The 23,430-nt window shown below is 42.0% G+C and overlaps 1 protein-coding gene across 1 annotated transcript; it reads left to right on the forward strand.

The window, feature by feature from the left end:
• Nucleotides 1-3,568: 3,568 nt before the first annotated feature.
• On the forward strand, nt 3,569-22,975 carry GORASP2 (golgi reassembly stacking protein 2). Its single transcript, XM_054971480.1, has 10 exons — nt 3,569-3,772; nt 12,218-12,298; nt 13,808-14,011; nt 14,968-15,054; nt 15,369-15,499; nt 16,305-16,437; nt 16,668-16,788; nt 18,946-19,032; nt 21,225-21,347; nt 22,089-22,975. Exons 1-10 carry the CDS (start codon nt 3,710-3,712, stop codon nt 22,418-22,420), a joined length of 1,362 nt encoding a protein of 453 aa, XP_054827455.1. The 5' UTR covers nt 3,569-3,709; the 3' UTR covers nt 22,421-22,975.
• The last annotated feature ends 455 nt before the right edge of the window (nt 22,976-23,430 follow it).

The following is a 23,430-nucleotide window of genomic DNA, read 5'->3' on the forward strand; positions in this document are numbered from 1 at the left end:
CTTAGGTGGCATTGCCTCTGCAGATTTCTCTCTTTCTTCCAGGCTTGCCTGGAAACATGAAACTGCTTGTCCCAAATTCTGTTACCATTACTTACGTTTTACCTTGTGTAGCTTATAGGAATGCTCTCTGAGGTCCTACCACTGCTTTTCACTTTGCAGACAGTTATGTTGCACGATGATGATGAAATTATAATGACAATTTTAAAATATACAGCGGCTTTGATGCAAAGTGAAAAACAGTATTTTATTTTATTTTTCCCTCTCACCTCCAGGAAAACTGATCATTGTTTCATTAATGCCATTTCCTGCAGAGGAGAGAACAGGAAGTAATCAATTAGGCTGTAAAACAAATGAACAAAGGGGAAACTGCAGGAAGAAGTATGTTCCTTGCTGAACAGGGTTTCCTTTTGAGTAAACATGTAAGAGGATCTCGGTAACGAGGGATTGACATTGTTGTATTTTTAAATGGAATATGCCAATATATTAAGTGCCATGGTAAAAGAGCAATGGAGCTTGTTGATTTCACTGCTACCACACGCTGAGTTGATATAGTCATTGATCTTTCCACTACAACCACAAGATCTCTTCCAATCTCATTCTCAGCCCCATCAGCATATATTTAAAATTAGGATTTTTGTTCCAACATGGATCACCTTACTCTTAATTTCATTTGCCATGTTAGTCTCCACTCACACAATTTAGACAGATTCTCTGGAGCTCTTCATAATCTGCCTTGGTTTCCAATACCATGGATAATTTTGTATCCTCCACATACTTGGCCAATTCCAAATTATTTATATTAAATAGCACCAGCCCCAATACCAATCCTTGTGCAACCCCACCGCTAACATCCCTCTACGGCAACAACTGGCCATTTAGCCCTACTCTTGGTTTTCTGCTATTTAACCAACTTTTATTCGTTAAAAGAACCTGTTCTCTTATCACTTACAACTATGTCAAATGTGTGAAACATGAACTTGAAGTATGTTTGTAAATGCCATCATGCACGTACATGTACATTTTGTTGCATAATATGTTATTTATTTATTTACATCATTTATAGTCTGCTTTTCTCACTGCGACTCAAGGCGGATTACACAGTATGAGGTTAATACAATCAGTATCAAGTAACATTTCAATACCATAGGGTAAATGGATACAAGTTTAAAAGACATAGCATTAGCAAAGATCCAAGACAGAGTAGAAAAAATACTGGAGCAAAACATAATCAATTCTAGGACTAACATTAGACAACATGGAGTGCTGGTTGTACATAGGAGTACATATTTAAAGCAGCAGATAATATATAAGGCAAAAATAGTGATGAAGTCTATGATCCCCAACTCGTTAGTGAAACATCTGAGACCCCATCCCTACAATACAGCCCTCCCATTTGAGTAAAAAGCCTTTTTTAATAGTTCGGTTTTGCATCGTTTATGGAAAGCCAGGAGAGTGGGGGCTGTTCTGACTTCCTCAGGCAGGTCATTTCACAGGATAGGGGCCACCACAGAGAAAGCCCTTCTACGGGCTGCTGCTGACTTCACCCGTGTGCAGCCTGGCACCTGCAGGAGACCCTGTTCAAATGAGCGAAGCTGCCGTGGAGGAACATAGGGAGGGAGGTGGTCTCATAGGTATGCCATGAAGAACTTTGTATGTAATAACTAATACCTTGAACTGAGCATGGTAAATGATGGGTATATATAGGACAACTTTCATATACGCTTTTTGTTCATGAAATCTTGTGCCATAATAAATCTGTAAATCTAAGGCATCACAAATCTTCTATCTGTTTCCATTACTGAAAAAGCAATTCTAGGCACTGGTCTGCCTGGTCACCACAAGCTTCGCTCCTCAGCTGCAGCAGGATAAAACTGAAAAGCCACCCTCCTTGAAATCCCCTCTTCTATAAAAGTACACTGTGGCATCTGGTCAACTCTGCCCATGATAAGTAGGTTTCACTGACCTCAATGGGACCTTCTTACAACTAAATGATGTATTTAAGATTAGAATAATGCCTGTACATTGGATAATATTGAGATCAGGACCCTACCTCTGCCAGTCTCTCTCCCCACCGCTGCTGCAGCTCAACTGGTGGGTAGGAGGCAGAGGCACCTGGAAAGGGAGGAGGCAAGCCTAAGGCACAACCCATTGTGTTGGAAAATGACATCATTTCTGGTGAAATGTGGAACTGTCAGGTCACATTGGAAGCCAATTTTTTAAAAAGTGGTTGGAAATACTAAGTTTGGTAAGTATCCAGGTAAGGCTGGACCTGTCGCTTCCACATTGTGCTGGATATTTCTCTCAATGCAGACATGTGCAGCATAAATACCTCCCACCGTACGCCATCCCCTAGTTTGGCCCTGAGGGGATCTGGCAACCTTGATTAAGATAGGGACAATATGCTTTTCTGGCTTGTGGTTTTGAGGGGTGTGTGGGGCAGAACTGCCAATCTCCAGGTGAGGTCTGGATATTTCCATCAATTATAACTGATCTCCAGGCTACAGAGATCAGTTCTCCTGGAGAAAATGGCAGCTTCAGAGGGTGGCTTCTATAGCATCACATCCCAATTCAGCTTCCTCCCCAACAGCAGGACTCAAATCCTGCTATTCTGCTCCACAAGCTGCACCTCCAAATCACCAAGAATTTCCCAGGCCAGAACTGGCAGCCCTGATTTGGGGGCAGATTGTTTTGTGTGCCTCAATTTTGTGTGTATGTCCATACATACTGGTTTTATATTATTTTTATATATGTATATTATGTATTTATTTAGTATGTTGTTCAGCCTTTCTCATTGAAGCTCAAGGCAGATCACAGCATACAGAAAACAATTCAACCAAACCATGTAAGATATCCAGAAAACAATTCAACAGCACTAGGATTTCAGAACAGGAAAAGAATGCAAACACAAAACTGTCAAGTGTATGATATTTCATAATACAGAAAGTGGATCACAAAAGCAGAAGATAATGCCATAAAAGGAATAATAAACACAGCGATAGACTACAATCCTATCATAACACAATACAACAGATTTTGTTTACCACTCTGAGTGGGGCACTAATCTGTCTAGAAAAGCAGTATATAAGTGCATCTATTATATAATATATATTATATACAATATTAACCATAATAAAGCACAATTAACTTATGGCGACCCCTCACGGAGTTTTCAAGGCAAGAGATGAGCAGAGGCGATTTGCCCATTGCCTTCCTAAAAACGGCCTCCTGAGTTTTTCTCCATTATACTACTACTCTAAATGCACGTCTTATGCACTTGTATTATATACTGTTTTACAGCGCCGAGACTTTTGGACTTCGCAGCGGCGGAATTACGGTCACCGCCCACGTACCCACGCTCAGTCACTTCAGGCATTCCTTTCCACTCTCGCACCGCCAGGGAGCGGTACGGGAACCTCGAATGGGAAAAGCGGACGCGCTAGCCCTGGGTATGTCCCGCGCGCTTGCCGTACAAACTTCCGTTACGCATCCCCTCTTTCTCCTTCCGGTTCGTTGAACCGCCCATCGCCTCCTCCGTGCTTCTTCTTAGCGCGGTGGTTCCTCGCCCGTCGCGATAGGTGGCGCTGTCCGTTGAGGCCCTCTGTTTCCCAGCCTCCTGCGCACCGGCCCAGGCTGCCCGAGTGCCACGTCCTTACTGTGGCGGCGGGCGGGGTGCGTGCGCGAAGCAGGGGGCGGCCGCCGGGCTTGAGCCATGGGCTCGTCGCAGAGCGTGGAGATCCCCGGCGGGGGCACCGAAGGCTACCACGTCCTACGAGTATGAGCCTGAGTCAGAGCCGGGAAAGGGAGGGAGAAAGAGGCGGGTGGGCTGGAGCGCTACGTGGGAATGCATGGCGGGGGGATCAGGGAGGGACAAGGGGTGGGGGGCTGTGGCTCATGAGAGCCGGGGAAGGAAGCCACCGGGGCTTGGGCCTGGTTGTGGGGGGATCCAGTGCGTGTGTGTTGCACAGGAGTTGGGTCCAGTGGCACCTTAGAAGACCAAGATTTTCAGGGGGTGAGCTTCCCACAGTCTAAGCTCCCTTCTTCAGATACAGAGCTCTGACTCTCGAAAGCTCCTTCCCTGAAAATCTTGTTGCTGGACTCAAATCCTGCTGTTCTACTGCAGACCAACACAGCTACACACCAATAACTGTGTGTTCAAGTGGCTGCAGCAAAGGGGAGTGGAGATCCAGGCCCCTTCCTTCGCTCAAGCAGGAATAACAGCCTTTCTCTCCCCATTTAACCTCTGTCTGAAGACTCTCCGCGCACGCCTTTTCCCTCAGCCTGAGAAGTGACGGATTTGCTCATGATATTAAAATAAGGTGCTGCCCTTAAAGGATATTGGGATGGAAAAGGTGGCTGAAGAAAGGCTGTCTATACTGTCCTCCCCCCCCCCCCAATCATTCCTACAAGGGGCTCAGAGTGGTAGAACGTGTTTCTTCCCTCCTTTGTCTAATCTTCACAACAGCCCTGAGGGCAGTTTAGGAGCACTGGACAAAGGTCAGCTGGTCAGCTTCATGACAAAGGGGGGACTTGAATCAGGGTTTGACCCTTAAACCCATAAACCCAGGTATCCCTGGTACTAGACAGACACCACCCTGGCTTTTCATACAACCCAGAGTCTCACGTTTCTGTCCGTCCTAAGTAACCATGAGGTAAGGTTAAGTCACTAGTGTAGGAAACTCAGCCCAGTCCTACATATGTGCCCTGTCTCCATTTTCTGGGAACTTACTATCTGTATTCAGTACACCTAAGTGTGAGGTGTTTCTTTCTAGTCCTTTTTTCAATGCCTATTGATAGAATAGCCTACAGACTTCTTATTAAATATTTGATCCTTCTGGCAGCTTATTTAAGTTAAACTGTGGTGCATGGTTTCTTCCTGACTTTGATCTTTCTTTTGAGTGTGCTTTTTTATTAAGATGTTTTATATTAAGGTGGCAGGTTATAAATGTTTGTTTTTCTATATTTGGAAAGTTGGTGCAGTGTGTGCCATTTTGCATAACCTCTAGCAGGTTGGTTTTTTTGCTTTGACAGTTTAGAGTAGCATCCGATGGCATTTTCAGATAAATCAAATTGGCATTTAATATTTATCAGTGTACGTTAATGCATTCTTAGACTGTGTGGCTCAGTTCAGACTTTGCACAAAACCATGGTTTAATTAAACTAATTGTGGTTAGTGTGGTTGTCTGAATGTCAGTCACTTACTATCTCTGGTTAGTTGGGGTCCATCAAACCAGAATCTAAAATTTAACTTAGAATTAACTTAGTTCCTTTAACTTAGAATTGCTGTTGTATGATAGCAAGTACATGTTTGTCTGTTTTGAACTGTATTTTGTAAATAAGATTCATTGTTGCCTTTAGTGTCATTAGTATCAACAATGACCTTTTAGTAACAGATATATTACCTTTCTGAACAGTCTACAATACACTAGGTTTTATGTTAGTTCTACAACAGTTGAAATTAATGACTGGTTTTAGTCATAGAATAAAAATACATCAGCATTTAGTGATCTGCAGAGCAATGTAAGATATTTGGCTGTTGCTTGGCTGGCCCTTAGATTAAAGGATTTGTGGTAACAATCCCCCCCCCACACACACACACACTGAATGTGTGCATGTTTTTATAGATACTTATGTACATGTCTAGATTTATCTGCCATTGAGGATAGCAGTCGTTATGTATCTCACAAATGGCTCCTGCCTTCAATTGCTTATGCTACAATAAGTTTGTAAGTCTTTAAAAGGCCTCATGGTTCTATGGAGAGTTTCTTGTAACTCCACTTTTCCATTTTGCTTAGTAGCTGTGTTTGACAGTCTGTTTCAGAGCATGAAATTTGAAGAAGAAATTAGCACAACCTGGAGGCATGATTTTGAAACACTCTTTTGAATTCCTGAGGGGAATTACTGAATATATTTAGAGGATCAGACCCACCCACCCCACCGGTGTTCCTGACTAGCTTGTATTCTATTATACTGTAATTGAAAATGTTTTCAGTTGGTAAGTTTGGCACATCATAAAGGCCTGTTTAACATAAGAGTAATAGACCTACAGTCTGTTCTAGAAAATTGGTTCCCATCATTCTTAGGTGCCAAGTGAGTTTGTGGGCCAATCTAGAGCAAGCCTTACCTTTTCTCGTTAGAATCTGAAGCCACACAGTGTTGCTTCCCCAAAGCAAAGAGCCAGTCCAGCTTTTCCTTACTTTCTTAGTTCTTTAGTGAAGTCCATGTGACATCATCATTGCATCTGCAGGGACTGCCTATTTGGAAGTAGCGGCCTCCACTGTAGCGGAATGGATGACTTGAAACCTCCCAACACTATGTGAGTGACCTCATTGTCGGCATGGCAATCAATTTGTGATTGGTCCTCCTGCATGGCAGCCATTTTGTAGTGTGACACCTGATACCCTTCCCAACATGCTACGTATTTAAAGAGGCTGCCACAGGTATAATCCCCCATAGGAAATGCAAATGGAAATGCAATATGTGTTACAAATATAATTTATAGAATGCAAGGTGCTCAAATGCCAAAGTTATTAAAGTTTCAAGTCAAATGCAATAAATACTATGTTACAAGTCAAATACAATAAATGCTATATAATATCGCAAGGTTAATTCAATAAATACTGTGCAAACTCTGGCAAGATATTACCCATCAGTTAATTCCTTCTCAATACACAAAGACCAGTTTATATCCATAAATGTATTGTTGATGTAAGTCCATATGTACATGTCATTCTGATTTCAAGTAAGGAAAACTGATATCACACGGCTGTCGACATAAGGCAAAAAGCCTAGGCGGGCCACTAACAACACCCCATAAATAAATGTTTCACCAGAACACAGTATAAATAGTCCACGTCCACTCCAGTTGCTTTTGACTTGAAACTTTAATAACTTTGGCACTTGAGCACTTTGAACTTTATAAATTAGATTTATAACATATATTGCATTTCCATTTGCATTGCCTACAGGGGATGTTTGCCCTAGTAAGTTGCACTCTTCCCAAAATAGCAATAAGTCTTGCAGGCTTAGTAAAATTGGGAACTCCTGACCTAACCTTTATAGTTAGAATGAAGTGAGATAAAGGTGAAACATGCTCTGAGCCTTTGGTCATAAACCTAAGTAGTAAATTCAGATATCTGAGGGACGGTGTTTTATTGTACGCAATTATTGTTTCTCTTATATCAACATTCCTTTGCAGATGGAGGTTAGAACAGTGGTGGGCTCATTCCCAACCGCTTTCAGTGACCGCTTCAGAGTTCTGGAATGAGTTGTTGGTAGAGGTGTGAACTGTATAATCTCTTCCTGGACTGTATAATCTTCTGCAGGATAGTTAGAAGAGCTTTTAGCGGTTGCCTTTTTAACTGCTAGTCTTAAAAAAAAATAGATTTGGTTTTAAAAGTCTAATTGTTGGGCACATACATTGAGTTTTATTATTATTTTTACAGTCTATGTAAGACCACTTTATGTAAACTGCTGTGAGCCTGTGGTACAGGAATGTTTCAATAAATATAAGAAATCCATAATGAGCTTTAATATCAGAAACTATTAACTCTTAATATCATCACATAATGCACAATAAATTATGGCACATAATTAACACAGACTTATTAATCATATTGATTTACATTTCGCTGAAGCTGGTGGGAAACTGCAAGAAAACTTTATTTGTCCTATATAATGGATAGATTTTCATATTTTTTTTAAAATTTAGAAACTAATGCTGAATTACACTTTATTGCAAATTTTACAGGAAAATATTTTGGCCCCTGTTCTGTTGGTACAGATATTTCACCTCAGTGTGGAGGAAGGGGTCCGTGTAAATGTGGATCCTGCGCTGTCTCCCTCATTACTAGTTGTTTTCAGATTCTGGACAGCTTTTAGACTGCTGTTGTCTAGTTACTACCATACTTTCCAAATTTCTCCTTTTCAATAAAATGTACACTTGGCCCATATTGAATCTCTGCCAGTCTGATTTTTATCCTGGCTGTGGTGGTGAGATTCTGTTAATGGGTCTAGCCTGTCGTCTTTCCCTGGAAACTGACACTAGTTTGTTAGAACTTTTCCTAATAGATTCCACTGATGATGCACATAGAACCTAAGAGTCATTTGTCTGCTTGCTGTTGGGAGTTCTTGAACTTGGCAGTTAGTTCTAAAATGATGTTGAAATATGTCTGCTTAGCATTACTGCAAGGCTTTCCCTGTGGGGATTTTTTTTCAACATTTCATTGTTGTGTGTGTTGTAGCTATGGAACAAGGCAGAGTCATCAGTTCACAGAGTTCCCAGCTTTCCCTTCCCTTTGCAAGTAAACCTGATCCAGTGGTTTTCTCCTCACAGGGGCCAATGTAAGAATCAGTGTAGCCCAGCTGATTCTGTAGAGTAGAGAGAGGGGAGATCAGCAACCCTCTTGACAGTTTTTGAAATTATTCCCAGGTTGTAACATTACTTTTCATCATCTGGTAACATCCAGATTAGATTATTGTGGTGTGCTCGCTGTGGGGCTGCCCTTGAAGGCTGTGCAGAACTTACATTTGGTACAGAATGTTGCAGCCAGAATGTTGACTGGAGTGGGTCACAAGGACTGTATCACTCCAGTCTGTTCCATCTATGCCAGCTTCCAGTTTGCTTCCAGGAAAGGGGCGGGGGGATAAATATGGAAGAATGAGTACTACTACTGAAGAAAGTAGGTGGAGCTGTGCTAAACTGCTGGGGCCATACGCCATCCAGTATGGACATGAGTTTTCTGGGTATAGTGTAAGATGCTAATTTTCCTGGAAGTCTTTTGAAGTCTGAATTTGAACATTGCAAGATGCTTGTATTAGGCAAAGAAATAAAAATGGGAGTGAATAGTGGGACTGATCCGGAGGAGGAAGTTGCAAACTTCTAGCAGCCTTATTTTTTGTGTGATTTTTTACTACTGAACTATTGTGTACAATTTTAACTTGCATATGTTGCTGTGCTTGGCACATAGAATAATGAAGCTGTCAACTTCATAAGATTGCTCTCATTTACAGGAGTGTATGCACCTGTATTGATTTTCCATGTTACTATAGTTGGCCTCATGTTATTTGAATATTTAGTTAATTAATTTCCTTTACACAGAGAGCATCTGGGAATTGGCACATCAGGGTAAGAGGAGTGTGATGCATATGTATATTTTCATCCTCTCTTCTGCTACAGCAGGTCTAGCAGTGATTACCAATAGAATCTGAAACAATTGACTATACTGGAAAGAAACCCACAGCTCAGTATAGGTGATTTATTTTCTTGTATCTACTGGATCAATTTACTTACAAAGCTTTTTCTCCTGAAAAAAATATAGGCTTTTTTGAAAAAGTTGAGTGGCATCCTCTGGTAAATAATTGATATTTTTTAATCTGACAGAAGCAAAATCAATTTTAATGGGGCTAACTGAAGAATTGCTTTTGATGCAGAAATGTTGAAAAGTTTTTTTTATTGCATTCACTCTCCACCAAACTACAAAATTTTCTCTGTCTTCAGCATTTGCAGCTGATGAACCTAATTTACTGCTTTTTGTAAAAGTCCTTTAAAACATTCTGCTCTGCAAGGGTGATAGGGGGCATAGCTTCAGATCTTCAAATGGTTTCAAGATAAGGATTCACATCAATATAGCATTCATATACATACATGAGAATCTCTTGAATGATTCCATTTCCCCATGTTACCTATTACAGCTGCTTGTGTGTATGGGGGGTTAAGGGGGGGTTAATCTTAATAACTGCAAGTCAACTTGAACTTGAAGAATGGGGCTTTCCTATTTCTAGCTCCAGTGCATCAGAAAGGCCTACTCCAGAGAGTTATGATGCCTTCAGGAGTAGCTTGGCAGGTGGCGTGGGGCAGTGGGAAATTACGGATGCCCTCCTGCCCACTCACAGCAACAGCATTTTGGATACAACCAATCATACGTGTGATGCAAAGGGGGGTGTTTGGTTTTCAAAATGCAGCACATGGCTAGAGATGTAAGATGCAGAGCCTGCAAATTTGAGGCCGTATTCCAGCATGGTGGATGTCTGAGCTGTTTCTGCACAAGAAAGAGTAATTACTCCTTGTAACTTACAAATCAGGGTTGAAAACTGCAGGCAGCTTTAGCCTGCTTGTATATGTACACTGTCATCTGCCTTGCCCCTCCCTCTTGCCATCCTGAGCACCCCTGGCAGAATTAACTGTGTGTTTTGCACAAGCAAGAAATCACAGCTTTGAGAAGCGCTCACTGTACTCCTGCAGATACGACACATTCTTCTCGAATGGCCCATGTGAAGTGCAGAATTTGATCAATAATTGAGTTTCTGGCCTTGGTGGTCATGAAGGTAGGCCTGAAAGTGGTGTGGGAAATGTCCAGGGAACATCTCACACGATACAAGAAAGGCTGGACAGAATTTCTGGTGTGGGGGAGGGGTGGGCTATATTGCCCCTTGTAGCTCCTTAGCTTTCCCAAAGACTACCAGAAATGAAATAAATGATGCAGGAGAAGGAAATGAAATGTAGTGTCAGAATTCTGCTTTTCCTTGGTGTAAGATTTGGGGGTTGTGTCTTGATGCTAAGCTGACTCACACTCCACAGAGCCTTGCTAACAGCTAAGCAGGACACCTTGCTGACTTGCAGACGGCTGTCTTCTCCGAACAATTAGAAAAAGAAACCAGCTCTGCTCTGAACGTTGTCTTAGAAACTCAGCAGAAACTAAGTGCTTCTGTAATGGAAAGATGAAATATGAATTAGCGGTACCGTGCAAATGAACATCCAGTGATTGTGCAGTATTAATGGAAAACTACAGACTGGAGGATTGTACTGGAGCCATGCAGTTTCTTAAAAGGGTGAGAACCAGTGTTCTTCTGGGACTGCTAGGGTAACATGGGTGCCAACCAACTGCTTCATGCAGCATGGTAAAGTACTAAGGGTAGAGCTATGCTAGAAGGTCCCATTTAGTAAAACTCAGTTCTTCCTTGAGAGATCTTTTAGAGGGTCATCTTTTTAAATTGGGTGACACATGCACGCGCACGCACGCACGCACGCACACAGGCTAGTGAAGCCGGTGCAAAGGGAGGGAAAGCAAGCCAAAGCAAGAACAAGATAAGCTTCGAGTCTTTCATGAAGCTGCCTCTTCACACTCTTAAGTGTCTGCTGTTGAACGTTTGACTTAGCCTTAGTCAGGCACAGTGGGTTGGCTCTGGTCAAAAGTCTATGAGTGCAGTTCCCACCTCCTGCAGCAGCCCTCCATCTTTCCCTTTATGTTGCTCTTGGGAGGTCCCCCCGGGAGCCACATTTCAGGAGGGCATTTGAGACTGCTTTGGGAGCAGGGAGGCAGGGAAGTTGCACACCTGTGTACACAGTTTAGATGAGATCGAGCTCCTTTGATTGTCAGCCCACCAGAGTTTCGTTCCTTGAGCTGTGATGGTGAACCTTTCTCTCTTGACTATCACACAAGTCAGATTTGTCCTGTAATTTCCTATTGAAGGAATCAGCACAGAATTCTCTGAGCTCGGCAACACCATTTCCAGGCCGTACCAGCTGCCTCAGATCATTTCTAGTTTCTTTCCCTCTCAGAGATAGATCTTTCGGTTCTAGATACTCTTCTGTATGTGAAGTAGTTGAATTCACAAGAGGTGAAACGGGTTTTTGAGGAGGAGGGGGTAAGGCCTAGAGTTTTGGGTGAGCGGAGGAATAATAAGGGCTCAAGTTGCCAAATGGTAGCATGAACGGGATTTCAAAGTCCGCCATCCTTGACCTGTAAGCTGTAAGTGGCAGATGGGCTTGGCTGATACTAATCTGGAGAAAGTGGTTTGAGGATGGAAATTCAACCCTTATTTTCTAGGAGACCACAAAGCTTGGCTTGTGGAGTGCAATCTTTTGGACCTGCTGTTTGACAAGAAGGGTTTATGGGGAGTGAGGGGAGTGTGCGAGTGTGGCCGTGTTCATATGTTTGTGAGTAACCCTTCCTCCTCCTATGACATCGATGCATTCCAGCACAAGCCACCATCTAGCACTGCTCTGAGGAGGCATGCTGTTCCTTTCTGTGTTGGCAGCAGATCTTTGAAAATTTGCTTCCCTTGCGGCAGAGTGTCCTGGAGGCCTTCCCTGCATCCTGGTGACAGTATTCATAGATCTCTGTTTTGAGCATCTCAGGTTGAGAAACTCTCTCACTTTTGGCCGTCAAGCCCTTTGTGCGTTCTCACCAGTTTCTCATGCACTCTTTTGTTTTTGCAGGTGCAAGAAAATTCACCAGGACACAGAGCTGGATTGGAGCCGTTCTTTGATTTTATTGTTTCCATTAATGGCTCAAGACTAGTAAGTTCCTTTCTGAAATCAAATTGATGTTCCTGTGGCATTCATGAGCTGGTCTAAAAATTAAAATCCCAACTTTCTAGCTTGCCATTCATGAATAACTACCGGTGTGCTTTTATATTAAAACTCTATAATGATGTGATGTGCTGGCTGCAGTCCTAGTTGTAGAGCCATTTATGTCATGGATATATTTTTTTTAATCCATTTATTATTTAGCTTCTTCCTGAATAAAGCTTGTTTCTAGAGCCATAAAAAGTGTATTTGGCTGTACCAGTGAATTTCTCCTGCCTCTTTTCCCCCTCTCAGAGCCCTGGCAATTTGGTGTTGGGAGTCTTGTGGCCAAAATGCTAAGAGGCTGCAGCGAAGAGAGGGAATTGGGCGACCTTACTTCCTCTTCCCTTTTGTTCCAATGGACTCTCTTGCATCCGTGGACACATTGACACCAGAAGAGAGAGCTTAGCCGGCCTGACATTCCCCCTTGTCTGCTGTAGCCTCCTCCACAAGCCTCCTGCAATTTCCAGCATCAACGTCTTGGAAGTTTTGGGGGGCTGGTGGAGGTCATGGGAGGAGGGCAAGATCTGGACGCGCTGCTGCATTTGGCAATTCATGAGATGCGGTCCCCTGATTTAAAAGTGAATGGAGTCGTTTTACCATCTTGCAGACTATTCTGTAAGAGTGTTAAATAAGTAACTTGCTACTTTTATTGTTTTAGACAATGAGATACGATGTGTTGCTTATTTTTAGACTGAGCAGTACTCATGATGAAATAGGGTCTCTCTCTCACAACTTCTGGGCATGGTAGGTTTTTGTAGAGCGATGCTGGTGTGATTAACACTTAGAAGGTGCTGCTTTGTTCCCTTCCAGCTGCAGTCTGCTGCTTTTTTGTTAGATAATTGCCTTGTTTCTCTGCAGGCAGCAGGCCACAAAATTAAATAATCTCCAGAAGCGAGAACTGGGAAGTTACTAGGTTGATCAGGAGTAAAGGTCACCCAGGTGGATCAGCGTGTGACACTTGTGTGGTGACTTGCTAGCCCCTGGGCCCCAGTAGCAACTTGGAATGATGACCAACAAAGATATTTTCCTTAGTTTAAGTTTTTATTTTTTAATGGAAATTGAATTCTGTTGGTGACCTAAGCATCTGCAGTGGAAACTTGCATAGGGCTTGGTGATGTGTACTTCAAATTCCTTAGATAGCAAAGCATGCAGAAATAGCAAACCAGGATCCTAGTTTTGAATATTAGCACTAGGATGTCTCCTGCAGAACAGCATACTATCCCAGTTGCTGAAATCATTTTTCATGGTTTTGACCTAGCACATCACGCCATACTTTGTTTCGCTAAGCATGGATTCTTACACCCAAGTTTAGTCCTGGATATTTTTAATGATTTTTTAAAAATCCAGCTTTATCATCATCTACTTCTGCTTTTTCTGTGAAAATGCCTTTTAAAATGTGCCATAACGGTGAATGCAACTGCAAATGAAAATTGTGCTGCTTCTTTTCCCCCCCACCAGAATAAAGACAACGACACACTCAAGGACTTGCTGAAAGCAAATGTGGAGAAGCCTGTTAAGATGCTGGTCTATAGCAGCAAGACTCTGGAGCTCAGGGAGACGTCAGTGACTCCCAGCAATATGTGGGGTGGGCAGGGGCTTCTGGGAGTCAGCATTCGTTTTTGCAGCTTTGACGGAGCCAATGAAAATGTCTGGCATGTGCTGGTAAGTGAGGGGAAAATGTTTTTTTTCCTCTTAGTGGAAAAATCCGGTGCCAGATTTTCCTGACTTTTGCATCTTTAGCAGTCAACAGGAGCGCAAGCATGCGGACCCAGGTCCTTTGGCAGTTTGTCTCCCATAAGCCTTGGTTGAAACAAATGGGAGCTGCATAGGACACAGTTTGTGTGTACAACGCCTAAATGTAAACATGCTGCTCTCTGAATCGTGCCTGTTTCTAATTTCTCCCTTTGCTTACCGAGTGTTAATCAGTCCATTCAGTGCATTCGCTGATTTACTCAAGCCCTGTCTGTGCAGCTGAAATAGCTTTGCTTATGTTGTGGTTCTGGTGTGCAAAGGGTTTGTTTACAGGGGTGTCAAATTGTGTACCACAAACATTTAATGCATGTGTGACTGTGAACTGTGTTACCCCAAAGGTGTCCCCCCATCCCTTGCAGCATTCAGTGCACAAGTTTGCACCCGGACACTGTGTGTTTGTATGCATCCTTCTATTGCTGCTCCAGTTCTCTGAACTGGGGGTAATTGTTGGTACCCTGAATATCAGCTTTATCTCATATTTGTTAGAGAAGCCCTGGGAAAACACTGTCTTGTTGGCTAACCAGATGAGAAATAGGAACAGATCTACATGTCCAACCTAGTGTAACTTTGCTTTGGCTCTTCAATATGTTCAATTTAAAATATTTTACCTTAAAGTAGTATAATGCAAAGGCTGACATTTTATTTCCTGCTCTGTTCACAAAAAGACAGAGATAAACTGCAGGTCGATGGCTGTCCAGGTACTTGTTAAGAGAACTGGGCTGAGGAAAGTGGAGACAAGAGGACCTCTTGTGTACAGTTGGCTTGGGATGTGGGGGCTTTTTAACCAACATTTGATGCTGTCTTCTGTAACTTTTCTAGTTTAGTTGAAACTTTTATTTCCTCTCAATTTTATGTCTTGAAACTAGGAAGTTGAACCGAATTCTCCTGCTGCACTTGCAGGTCTTAGACCTCACAGCGACTACATAATTGGAGCAGATACTGTCATGAATGAGGTAAATGGGTATTTCATTTATTAAGTACGCAGTGGTGGGGATTCCTCAGCCCCCATGGCATATCTTTCAGCATTCTGTTGATGTTGATAGAAAACACCTTGGAGTATTGGCTGTTTCAGTGGAACTGAACATTCAGTTCTCCTTTTTGTATTTAAGTTGAAATACTAGCTATTGAAGTAAATGGCCCAGTTCTGCACCTCCAAAGATAGAGCATCTCTGACTGTATTTGAAGGGCTGTGGCAGACACAGAGCTGCTGAGATGCCAGTTTACGCACGTTACAAGTCAGCTTCAAAATTACTGTTTTCTTTTTCAGTCGGAAGATTTATTCTCTCTTATCGAGACGCATGAAAGCAAACCATTAAAGCTTTATGTGTACAACACAGACACAGATAATTGCCGGGAGGTGGTTATTACACCAAACTCTGCATGGGGTGGAGAAGGAAGGTAAGTGGCATTATTAGTGAGAGCCAGGCACGGTTTCTGGGTTGGTCCTGCTCAGGTCTGTATCAGAAGATGAGACTGGAATGATGGTTGGGAGGGGCAGACATTTGTTGCACACCTTCAAGTGGTGGAGCATTGAAGATCCCAACATCTTCTATGCTGGCAGTTGCGCAATTACTGCCCTCGTTAGTGCAGGACAGAACAGAATAGGTTACAGGATTTTTGCCTGTGCATTGTGGGAATGGTAAGTAAGGGCTATTATTTTCCATTTATTTGAGTGGAAGAACTAACTCAGGTACTTCCAAGATGTTAAGCAACTGAGATACATAAATCAGCTTTACCAGGTTATTGAGTTGACAATAATAATCAGGACTTACTGTCAGTATAATCAGATTTTTAAAAATAACAGTTCATTCTGTGACATTAGATTTGTGTGGAATGTGCAATTTAATGCCAGTTTCCATCTAACTTGTAATTTCTGATACGCTGCCTTCCCTTTTATATAAACCTTATAAAATTTGTATAAAAGATTCCATGCAACCTTTATTCTTTTCATAACAGTATACAGTAGACAGCTAATGTTTGGTATAATCGTATGGGTCAAGGGTCATGACACCAGCAAGCCGTTCTAATTGGCTGTCTTCCAGTGTCAAAAACCTGATGTCAAACAGATTAGCTTCACAGTTGCCATTTGAACACAGATACATTTCCAATAAAGGCTGCTGCTCAGGAAAGATCCTATGCTGACGAATTGCTAGGTTTGGGGGGCCATCTAACTTGATTTTTTTTTACATTCCTATTTTAAAAGCCTAGGCTGCGGCATTGGTTATGGATACCTGCATCGGATACCAACACGCCCTTTTGAAGAGGGAAAGAAAATTTCTCTCCCAGGACAATTGTCTAATACATCTATTAGCCCATTCAGAGATGGCTTTACAGAGGTAAGTCGTAATGCTTTTTTCATTCTTTTTTGTGATCCTAAATACTTAAGGCAAAGGGACCATCCCTGCAAGAGCTGCTTAATATAGTGCGGTGATGTGTCTTTTCTAAGTACAAATTGGATGGTACTGTCTTGAGGTTGGCCCACGGCTAAGGGCTTTACTGTCTTCTGTCATGAATATCGCTGGAGTGGCACAGTGTACAATGTCATCCTTTCTCTTTTCGTAATCAGGTTCAGCTGTCATCAGTAAACCCCCCATCCTCGTTACCGCCTGGAACAGCAGGAACCGAACAGGGTCTGGCTGGACTCTCCATTAGCTCAACTCCTTCTGTCACAAATGTGCCCAATACAGGTTTGTCTTCTGTGATCATGTCGTCATTGAACAAAAGTATTAAGATGAGCTTTAAGGCCTGGTTTCCCCTGTTTTGAAAATATAAGTGGTGGCGGCAGGAAAAAGCCAGTGCCTTGTTAACCTGTTTCCTATGATGATATTAAGTGCTGCATTTGAAGATTGGGAGACGGGGTATTCGGAATTCCATGCAGCGAGTCTGTTCCTTTCTCAGGATAGCTATTCTAACAATATGAGGGGCAGAATACTCCCTGCTGCCAGATACTTTAGAAGTGTGGTAAGATAGAAGGGGGTAGGGGTATACATGAATGCTGTCAAAGAAGAAAATGGATTGGGCTGCAAGATTTGATTTCTTATAAGGCCATTTCCACATGGGCTATTTTCCCCAGGTTCAATTTCCCCCTGCTTTTTCAGAGCATCAAGGTACATTTGTATACCTCCCAGGGTATCCACAGCTGTTCTCCAGTCATTCCCAAAACTGCTTTGCTGTGAAGTTTTGGGAAAGATCGCAGCAAATCCTAGATAGTTGCCAAGTGGGTGGGAAAATTTGGATTTTCCAAGTCCCACCCACACAGTAGCCATTTTCTCCTCCCATCACCTGGTGGCTTTTTGTGACTTTTTAAACAGATGAGTGTTAACAGGATATTCAGTCTTGTGTATCAGGTTCTCCAGATTCTTAGCTTTCATTTTTTTTAAAGTAAGCCTCTGTCCCCTATTGTTGTTGCAGAGATATAAGAGAAAAGGCATATCTCTGCAACAAAAAGTACTGAATTTTTTAAAATGACAACTAAGTCTCCAGAGCAGCGGTTCCCAACTTTTTTGGTATGGTGGCCCGGCCCACAAATCCAAATTTACCTCCTATGATGACTCATCCAGGGCTGACTCAAGACACTGAGATGGCATGGCGGGGTAGTGGTGCTGGGTTGAGGAGATATGGGAAGGTGGCAGATATCAGCAAAGAGGTGAGTGGCAAGTGGCTCAGTGAAGAATGTCTCACACAGTAGGTAGAGGGTAGTGAGGACTACTGTTTTGTTGGGATAATAATGACATACTTTGTAAACCGCTCTGAGTGGGTGTTAAGTTGTCCTGAAGGGCGGTATGTAAATCAAATGTTGTTGTTGTTGTTGTTGTTGTTGTTATTCCCCCTTCTTCCAGCTACTCTTGTAATGTTGCTCGTTGCCAGACAGGTTTTTCCTTTCATTATTGTCACAAAGAGGGAGGGCAAGGCAAGAATGTGAGAACCTGGAAAGGAAGAAGAGGATAGAAAGAAAAGAGTGCAAAGAGCAGGAACAGCCATTAGGGACTTTTAGAGGCTCCGTGACCTACTTTTGGGTCCCATCCTACCAGTTGGGAGACAGTGCTCCAGAGAACCGAATACACACATTGTTACATTGATACAGTGATATCCAAGTTACAGATTTTTTAAAAAAACTGAAAAGCCCTACCTGGGGTGACTGCTGCTGGTGGACTGGGGCAGGGAAACTGTGAGGAAACCTGCCATGTGGAAGTCCCATTGCTGCTGCGCAGTATCAGCAGCCTTACCAGCAACAGCGAAATTTAAAAAGCTTTCCCCCCTGTGAAAAACACTTAAGTCTCCTTAAAGGACTGGACTGTTGATACTTTCATTCCATCCTGACTCAGGCATGTGCAGTGTTCTATAATATATTCTTTCTCTGTTTTATCATGCAGTTTTAATAGTCCAGTGAAGCAGTCTGGGCTAACACTGAATTGCCTGGAAAGCTTCATAGGGTTTGAGTTATTTTGAATGAAAGCTGATATAGTTTTGATGGCAGTCGGGAGGAAATGGGTATTGATGGGAAATGGGTTCAGACTAGTATTATCAAAAAGAATGTGTTGAATCCTGAGGTGCTTTCCAGCCTTAAGAACACATTATATAGGGGAAAACACGTTTCAGAATACATTTGTGATTCGTTTATGCCTTCTGTTTTGGAATGCTGGAAAGTATATTCTGCCCTCATCTATGACTGGAAACATTCAGGCTTCACATTAACAAATGTTCGTCATAAGAAATAGCTTGGAATAAAATGCTAATGAAGAGGCTAGTTGAAGCTCCATTTCTCTTACAAAATGCTCCTGACTCGTGAATGTTGTGTGCTTGAAAACAGTGTGTGAAATAAAAATTGGCTTGCTTTTCCTTAGGTGTCCCTACAGTACCGTTATTACCACCCCCAGTTAATCAGACTATTGCTCCAGTGCCACCAGTGAACACAGCTACCACGTTACCAGGTAAGTGGCAAGGACATAAAGGGGCGGAGGGGAATGTGAATTATGGCACAAACAAAATTACAAAAGGTGATCTAGTCAGAGGGCAGAGAGTATTTGGTTTTTTTCTATTTTCAGTTCTATAAAACATCAAAAAATAGAATGACTCTGATGTAATCACAACTTTGTGGTGGTTATATATATATCATATTCAGATATGATTTTAACCTTGTTCTTCCTGAGCTTTTCTGAAGAGAAACTGGAATTCCAATTAGCGATTGCTTGCATAGTATTAATAAAGAACAGAATTGTTGATCAAAAATGCATTTGAGATAATCATTTCATTTACTTATTTGAGTAGATATACATTTTATTATATAACCTCAACTCAGATTCCTATTTGGGATACTGCAAAACGTGAAAGGCTTCTTACAACGTCATAAACGAGCTGTGCCCTGTTTTATGTTTTCATGTACCAACGTGTGAGAGGAAGAACGACCTCAAGTAAGAGTGCCCTTAATAGCCTCCCTAACAGTTAATATTGGCCTCTATTTGGATAACCAATAAAAACTTTAGCTGGTTAATTTCCCACTTAAGCCAAATAAAAGTTGCCGTCAGTTGAGAATCTAAAATGAAGTAGAGATTCCTGAAGGTGCAAGCATCTATTTAAAAAGTTTAAGAAAATAGTCTAAAATACAACATCCTAAATCCAGGGATTTTAAGAAAAAAATATAGAGAACATCAATCCAAACAAAAAGTTCCCAGTAATATTGTTTTAAAGCAACAATATTAATGCTAAAAACTAGAAGGCAAAAGCTTTTCTGAGGAGGAAAGTCTTGTTTGGCTTTCTGCATGTCTGGAGCCAACCAGCCAGAAGGGCAAGTGCCAAAAAGAGGAACACCAGCCAAGAAGCCATGAGTCAGTTGTCATCTGCCAAGCTTCAGAAGGTGTTCCAGCATGTGGCTTGCCTAGTGACACACAGCTACGGGCTTGGATCCTGTGAGAAGTCTTGGCTGACAGAAGGGATTTCCATCAGCCGCGTGGGACTTCCTTGTCTTGTACATTGCAGAATGCCCCCTGAAATGCTGCTCCCAGGAGACGGGGGATCTCAAGAACAGCATGGGGGGTGGGGGGCGCTTAGAGGTCTGCAGCTCCCTGGTTGTATCAGAAATTTTCTACTAGATCCAACTCACTTTACTTGGGTAAATGACCCGGAAAGAGCATCCAAGCTATTTTCATTCTAGAAAGAGAATGAATGAATGAATGAATGAATGAATGAATGAATGAATGAATGAATGAATGAATGAATACATAAGACCATTTTCATTTCAAATTCCTCATAGTTGAGGAACACAAAGTGAGCTTTATAGGAGTTTGTTAAAATACTTTGATAATAGATTTCATTGGATACTGTATGTATGTTGTGATGCGCAAAGCTACTGTTTTGCTGCCATAGCAAGTCAGCGTATGTGGTGGCTGCCAGAATTTTCCAATGCTGGGAGGAGCATGCTGGAGCCCTGTATGTGGGCGTGAGAGAGCGAAACGATAATACTGGAGATTCCTAAACTTCTCATCCAAAACGTTAAAATAATCATGTAGTTTAATGGTTGTTAGTTTTTAAAAGAATAATCTTTATTTCCTTGCTGTCCTGTATTGTTTGTACAATATGCACGAAAGCTATAGGAAAGGTTCTTTTCTAATGTCTGAAATAGCTAAACTCTGTGCATGAAACCTTCATTTGGGAAGCAGGTAGGTTTTCCAATGACTTTTTCATAATCGATGTGCTGCTTTTGATATTTTCTCTTTACCATGAGGACCTTGATCCAGAGGGAGGGTGGGCACGGGCGGTACATTCATGCGCCTGCAGCATCAGATGGTTGGCACAGTCAGTGCTGAAAGGGCTGCTCCCATCTGCAAGCACCCTCCCTCCGCTTCTCCTCTCCCTCCCTTGAAATAATCAGCATGATTACAGTGAGCTGTTCTCGCTTATCTCATCGCAGCTGTGCACACAATTCCTACAGAAGCTGGCCTCTTTGGGCGTGCTACAATGTTAGAATCACTGGGCACAGATCTCTCTCAAGCACATTCATTTAAAACGTCACTTTTTCCTTGGTGTTTAATACAATTTATACAATTTTTGAAATGTAATGCCTGTATGTAGTTTTCATACCTTTTTTGGTTTGTTTTTCTGTATTACATTTTTATTTTCCCTTCAGGGCTGATGCCGTTACCAGCTGGTTTACCAACTGGGCTTCCCAATCTGGGTAATATCCCAAATCTTAACTTGCCTGCCCCACACTTAATTCCTGGTCCTGGATTAACAGACATTGGGCATCCTGGTATGTTCCTACAAATTTACTACTGCCTTCTGATAAACTGTTTCTGATTACAGTATTGTTTCCTTCATAGCCTGAAAGATAATGTGGCATTTATTTGTTTGCCCAGTGAATAATATGGGATTATTGTCATAACTCTTGTGTGTTGGAGTTTCATAGGAGCACAGAAAGCATAGAATGTGATATTGGGCACAGAATTCAATCAAAAACCTTGGCTGTAATTTCTTCTAAAGGAGCAAGTGTCTAGTGCCAGTGTGGCATAATGGTTAGACTTAAACAGGAGAGACATGTTCAGAGACCTGCTCAGCTATGAACCTAACCTTAGGCCAATCACTTTCCTTCCAAACTAGAGGAAAATAAAATTTCTAGTAGATGGGTACAGGGTTTCAGTGCATTCTGTAGCTGCTTGCCACTTGTTGTGGAGTGCAAAAATAGTGACAGTTGAAGAATAAACTCTGCAAAATAAGAATTGCGCAGATTTGGACAACTTTCATAATTTCTACAGGTCAGAATTCAGCTTTATTTGGTATAGAATTGTCATTGTTTAGGCACAGAATTTTTCAAGGGAAGGCATAGAATACACAACCCTAAATGTAAGGTGGCGCGGTTCTTTTGTTCACAAAAATCTGGGTTGTATTCACCTACCTTACTTGTTGCCCAGCCCTTTGGGCTGCAGGAGCGAATGTGTAAATGAGAGAACCAATTGTGAATGGGCTCTTTTTGTTTTGTTTTAAACATTTGTAGGTTTGCCACCGCTTCCTTCCTTGCCACCTCTAAATCTCTCTGGAATAGCACCTCTGTCACCTGAATTTCTTGCACAGTTCCCATTGGTCCCAGAGGTCTCCTCTACCCCACCTGTTGACCTGCTTTCTTCCATGCCCCAGATGGGGAGCTTATCTGCCAATCCTGGAGTCACTGTAAGTGTGGAACAAACCTCTACATTCGCCCTGGATGCTACAGCCAGCCCTCCTGCTGCCAAGGCACCTGCCTCTGAAGACAGGGGAGATGGCTCCGCCGTGCTCAATGAAAAATCAGCTCCATTGACCACAGAGCCAGCCTCGACCGAGTCATCATAACTGACAGCGATGGGATTGGGCTTTGGTGTATTTATTCAGTGACAGGATAAATATTTAAAAATGCAAGCTAGCCTGGATTTCATGCAAGGCTTGTATTTTGCTGTTAGGATTCCTGTAAATATGCTCTGGGTGACATCATTAAAGAGGGCCTGGGATTTTTACGATGTACTTGGTGTGGGGAGGGGGAAAGTGCTTATATTTAAAAAAAATAAAAACACCAAAAAGAAAATATCAAGGTAGATTATATGCAGACTCAACTGTCAAAATCCATGGTATTTTTAAAAAATTTAATCTGACTCTTGTAGTCTGCTAGGCCTCCTCGCTTACACTTTGCTCTGCCCCGCCTCCTCCCCACCCTTGAGTTTTACTTCTGTTAGGAAGAAGCAGTTTGTGCTTGGGGCAGTTGAATATCCTATTTCTTGTACTTTGCAAGAATGATTATCTTGGTAAATACCTTGTGAGGGGGATGAAGTGTGTACTTTTGTCTATGTTGTACATTTTAGCACTCTAAACACCTTCCAACTAAAGCTGTTTTATTAAAAATTCTGAGTGAGACTTGTCAATTCACCATCTTTTTTTAAAAAAATGGAGTCCTGCGTGCAGATCTTTATGTTGAGACCCTATCAAGCCCCTTATCTGAATTTAACCATTGCTGCTTTTTTTGCTTTATGAACTCACTGTCGAGAAGCCTTTTAAAGAAATTGAAAGGAAATAAACAGTTTATGTCCACCACGGGTTAGAAAACAGCAGGGTGACACTTTGAATTTTGTAAAACAAGTTGTACGGTGAAAGATTACATAATGGCAATAAATTCTGGGAATTTTACGGTGTGACCCCAAATGAGCACTTTATTAAATGAGCACATAGGTAAAATTATGCAAGTGTGACCAGTTTCATCTTTTTTTTGTGACAAAAAGTACTTAAACCTCACTTAGTCCCAGTCACTATAAAAGGGATCTTGTCTCTGAGCTTTAGTGATTGAAGTACCATCTGATTTCTCGCACTACACC

Source organism: Eublepharis macularius, chromosome 2, assembly GCF_028583425.1.
Source record: "Eublepharis macularius isolate TG4126 chromosome 2, MPM_Emac_v1.0, whole genome shotgun sequence".
NCBI lineage: Eukaryota > Metazoa > Chordata > Lepidosauria > Squamata > Eublepharidae > Eublepharis > Eublepharis macularius.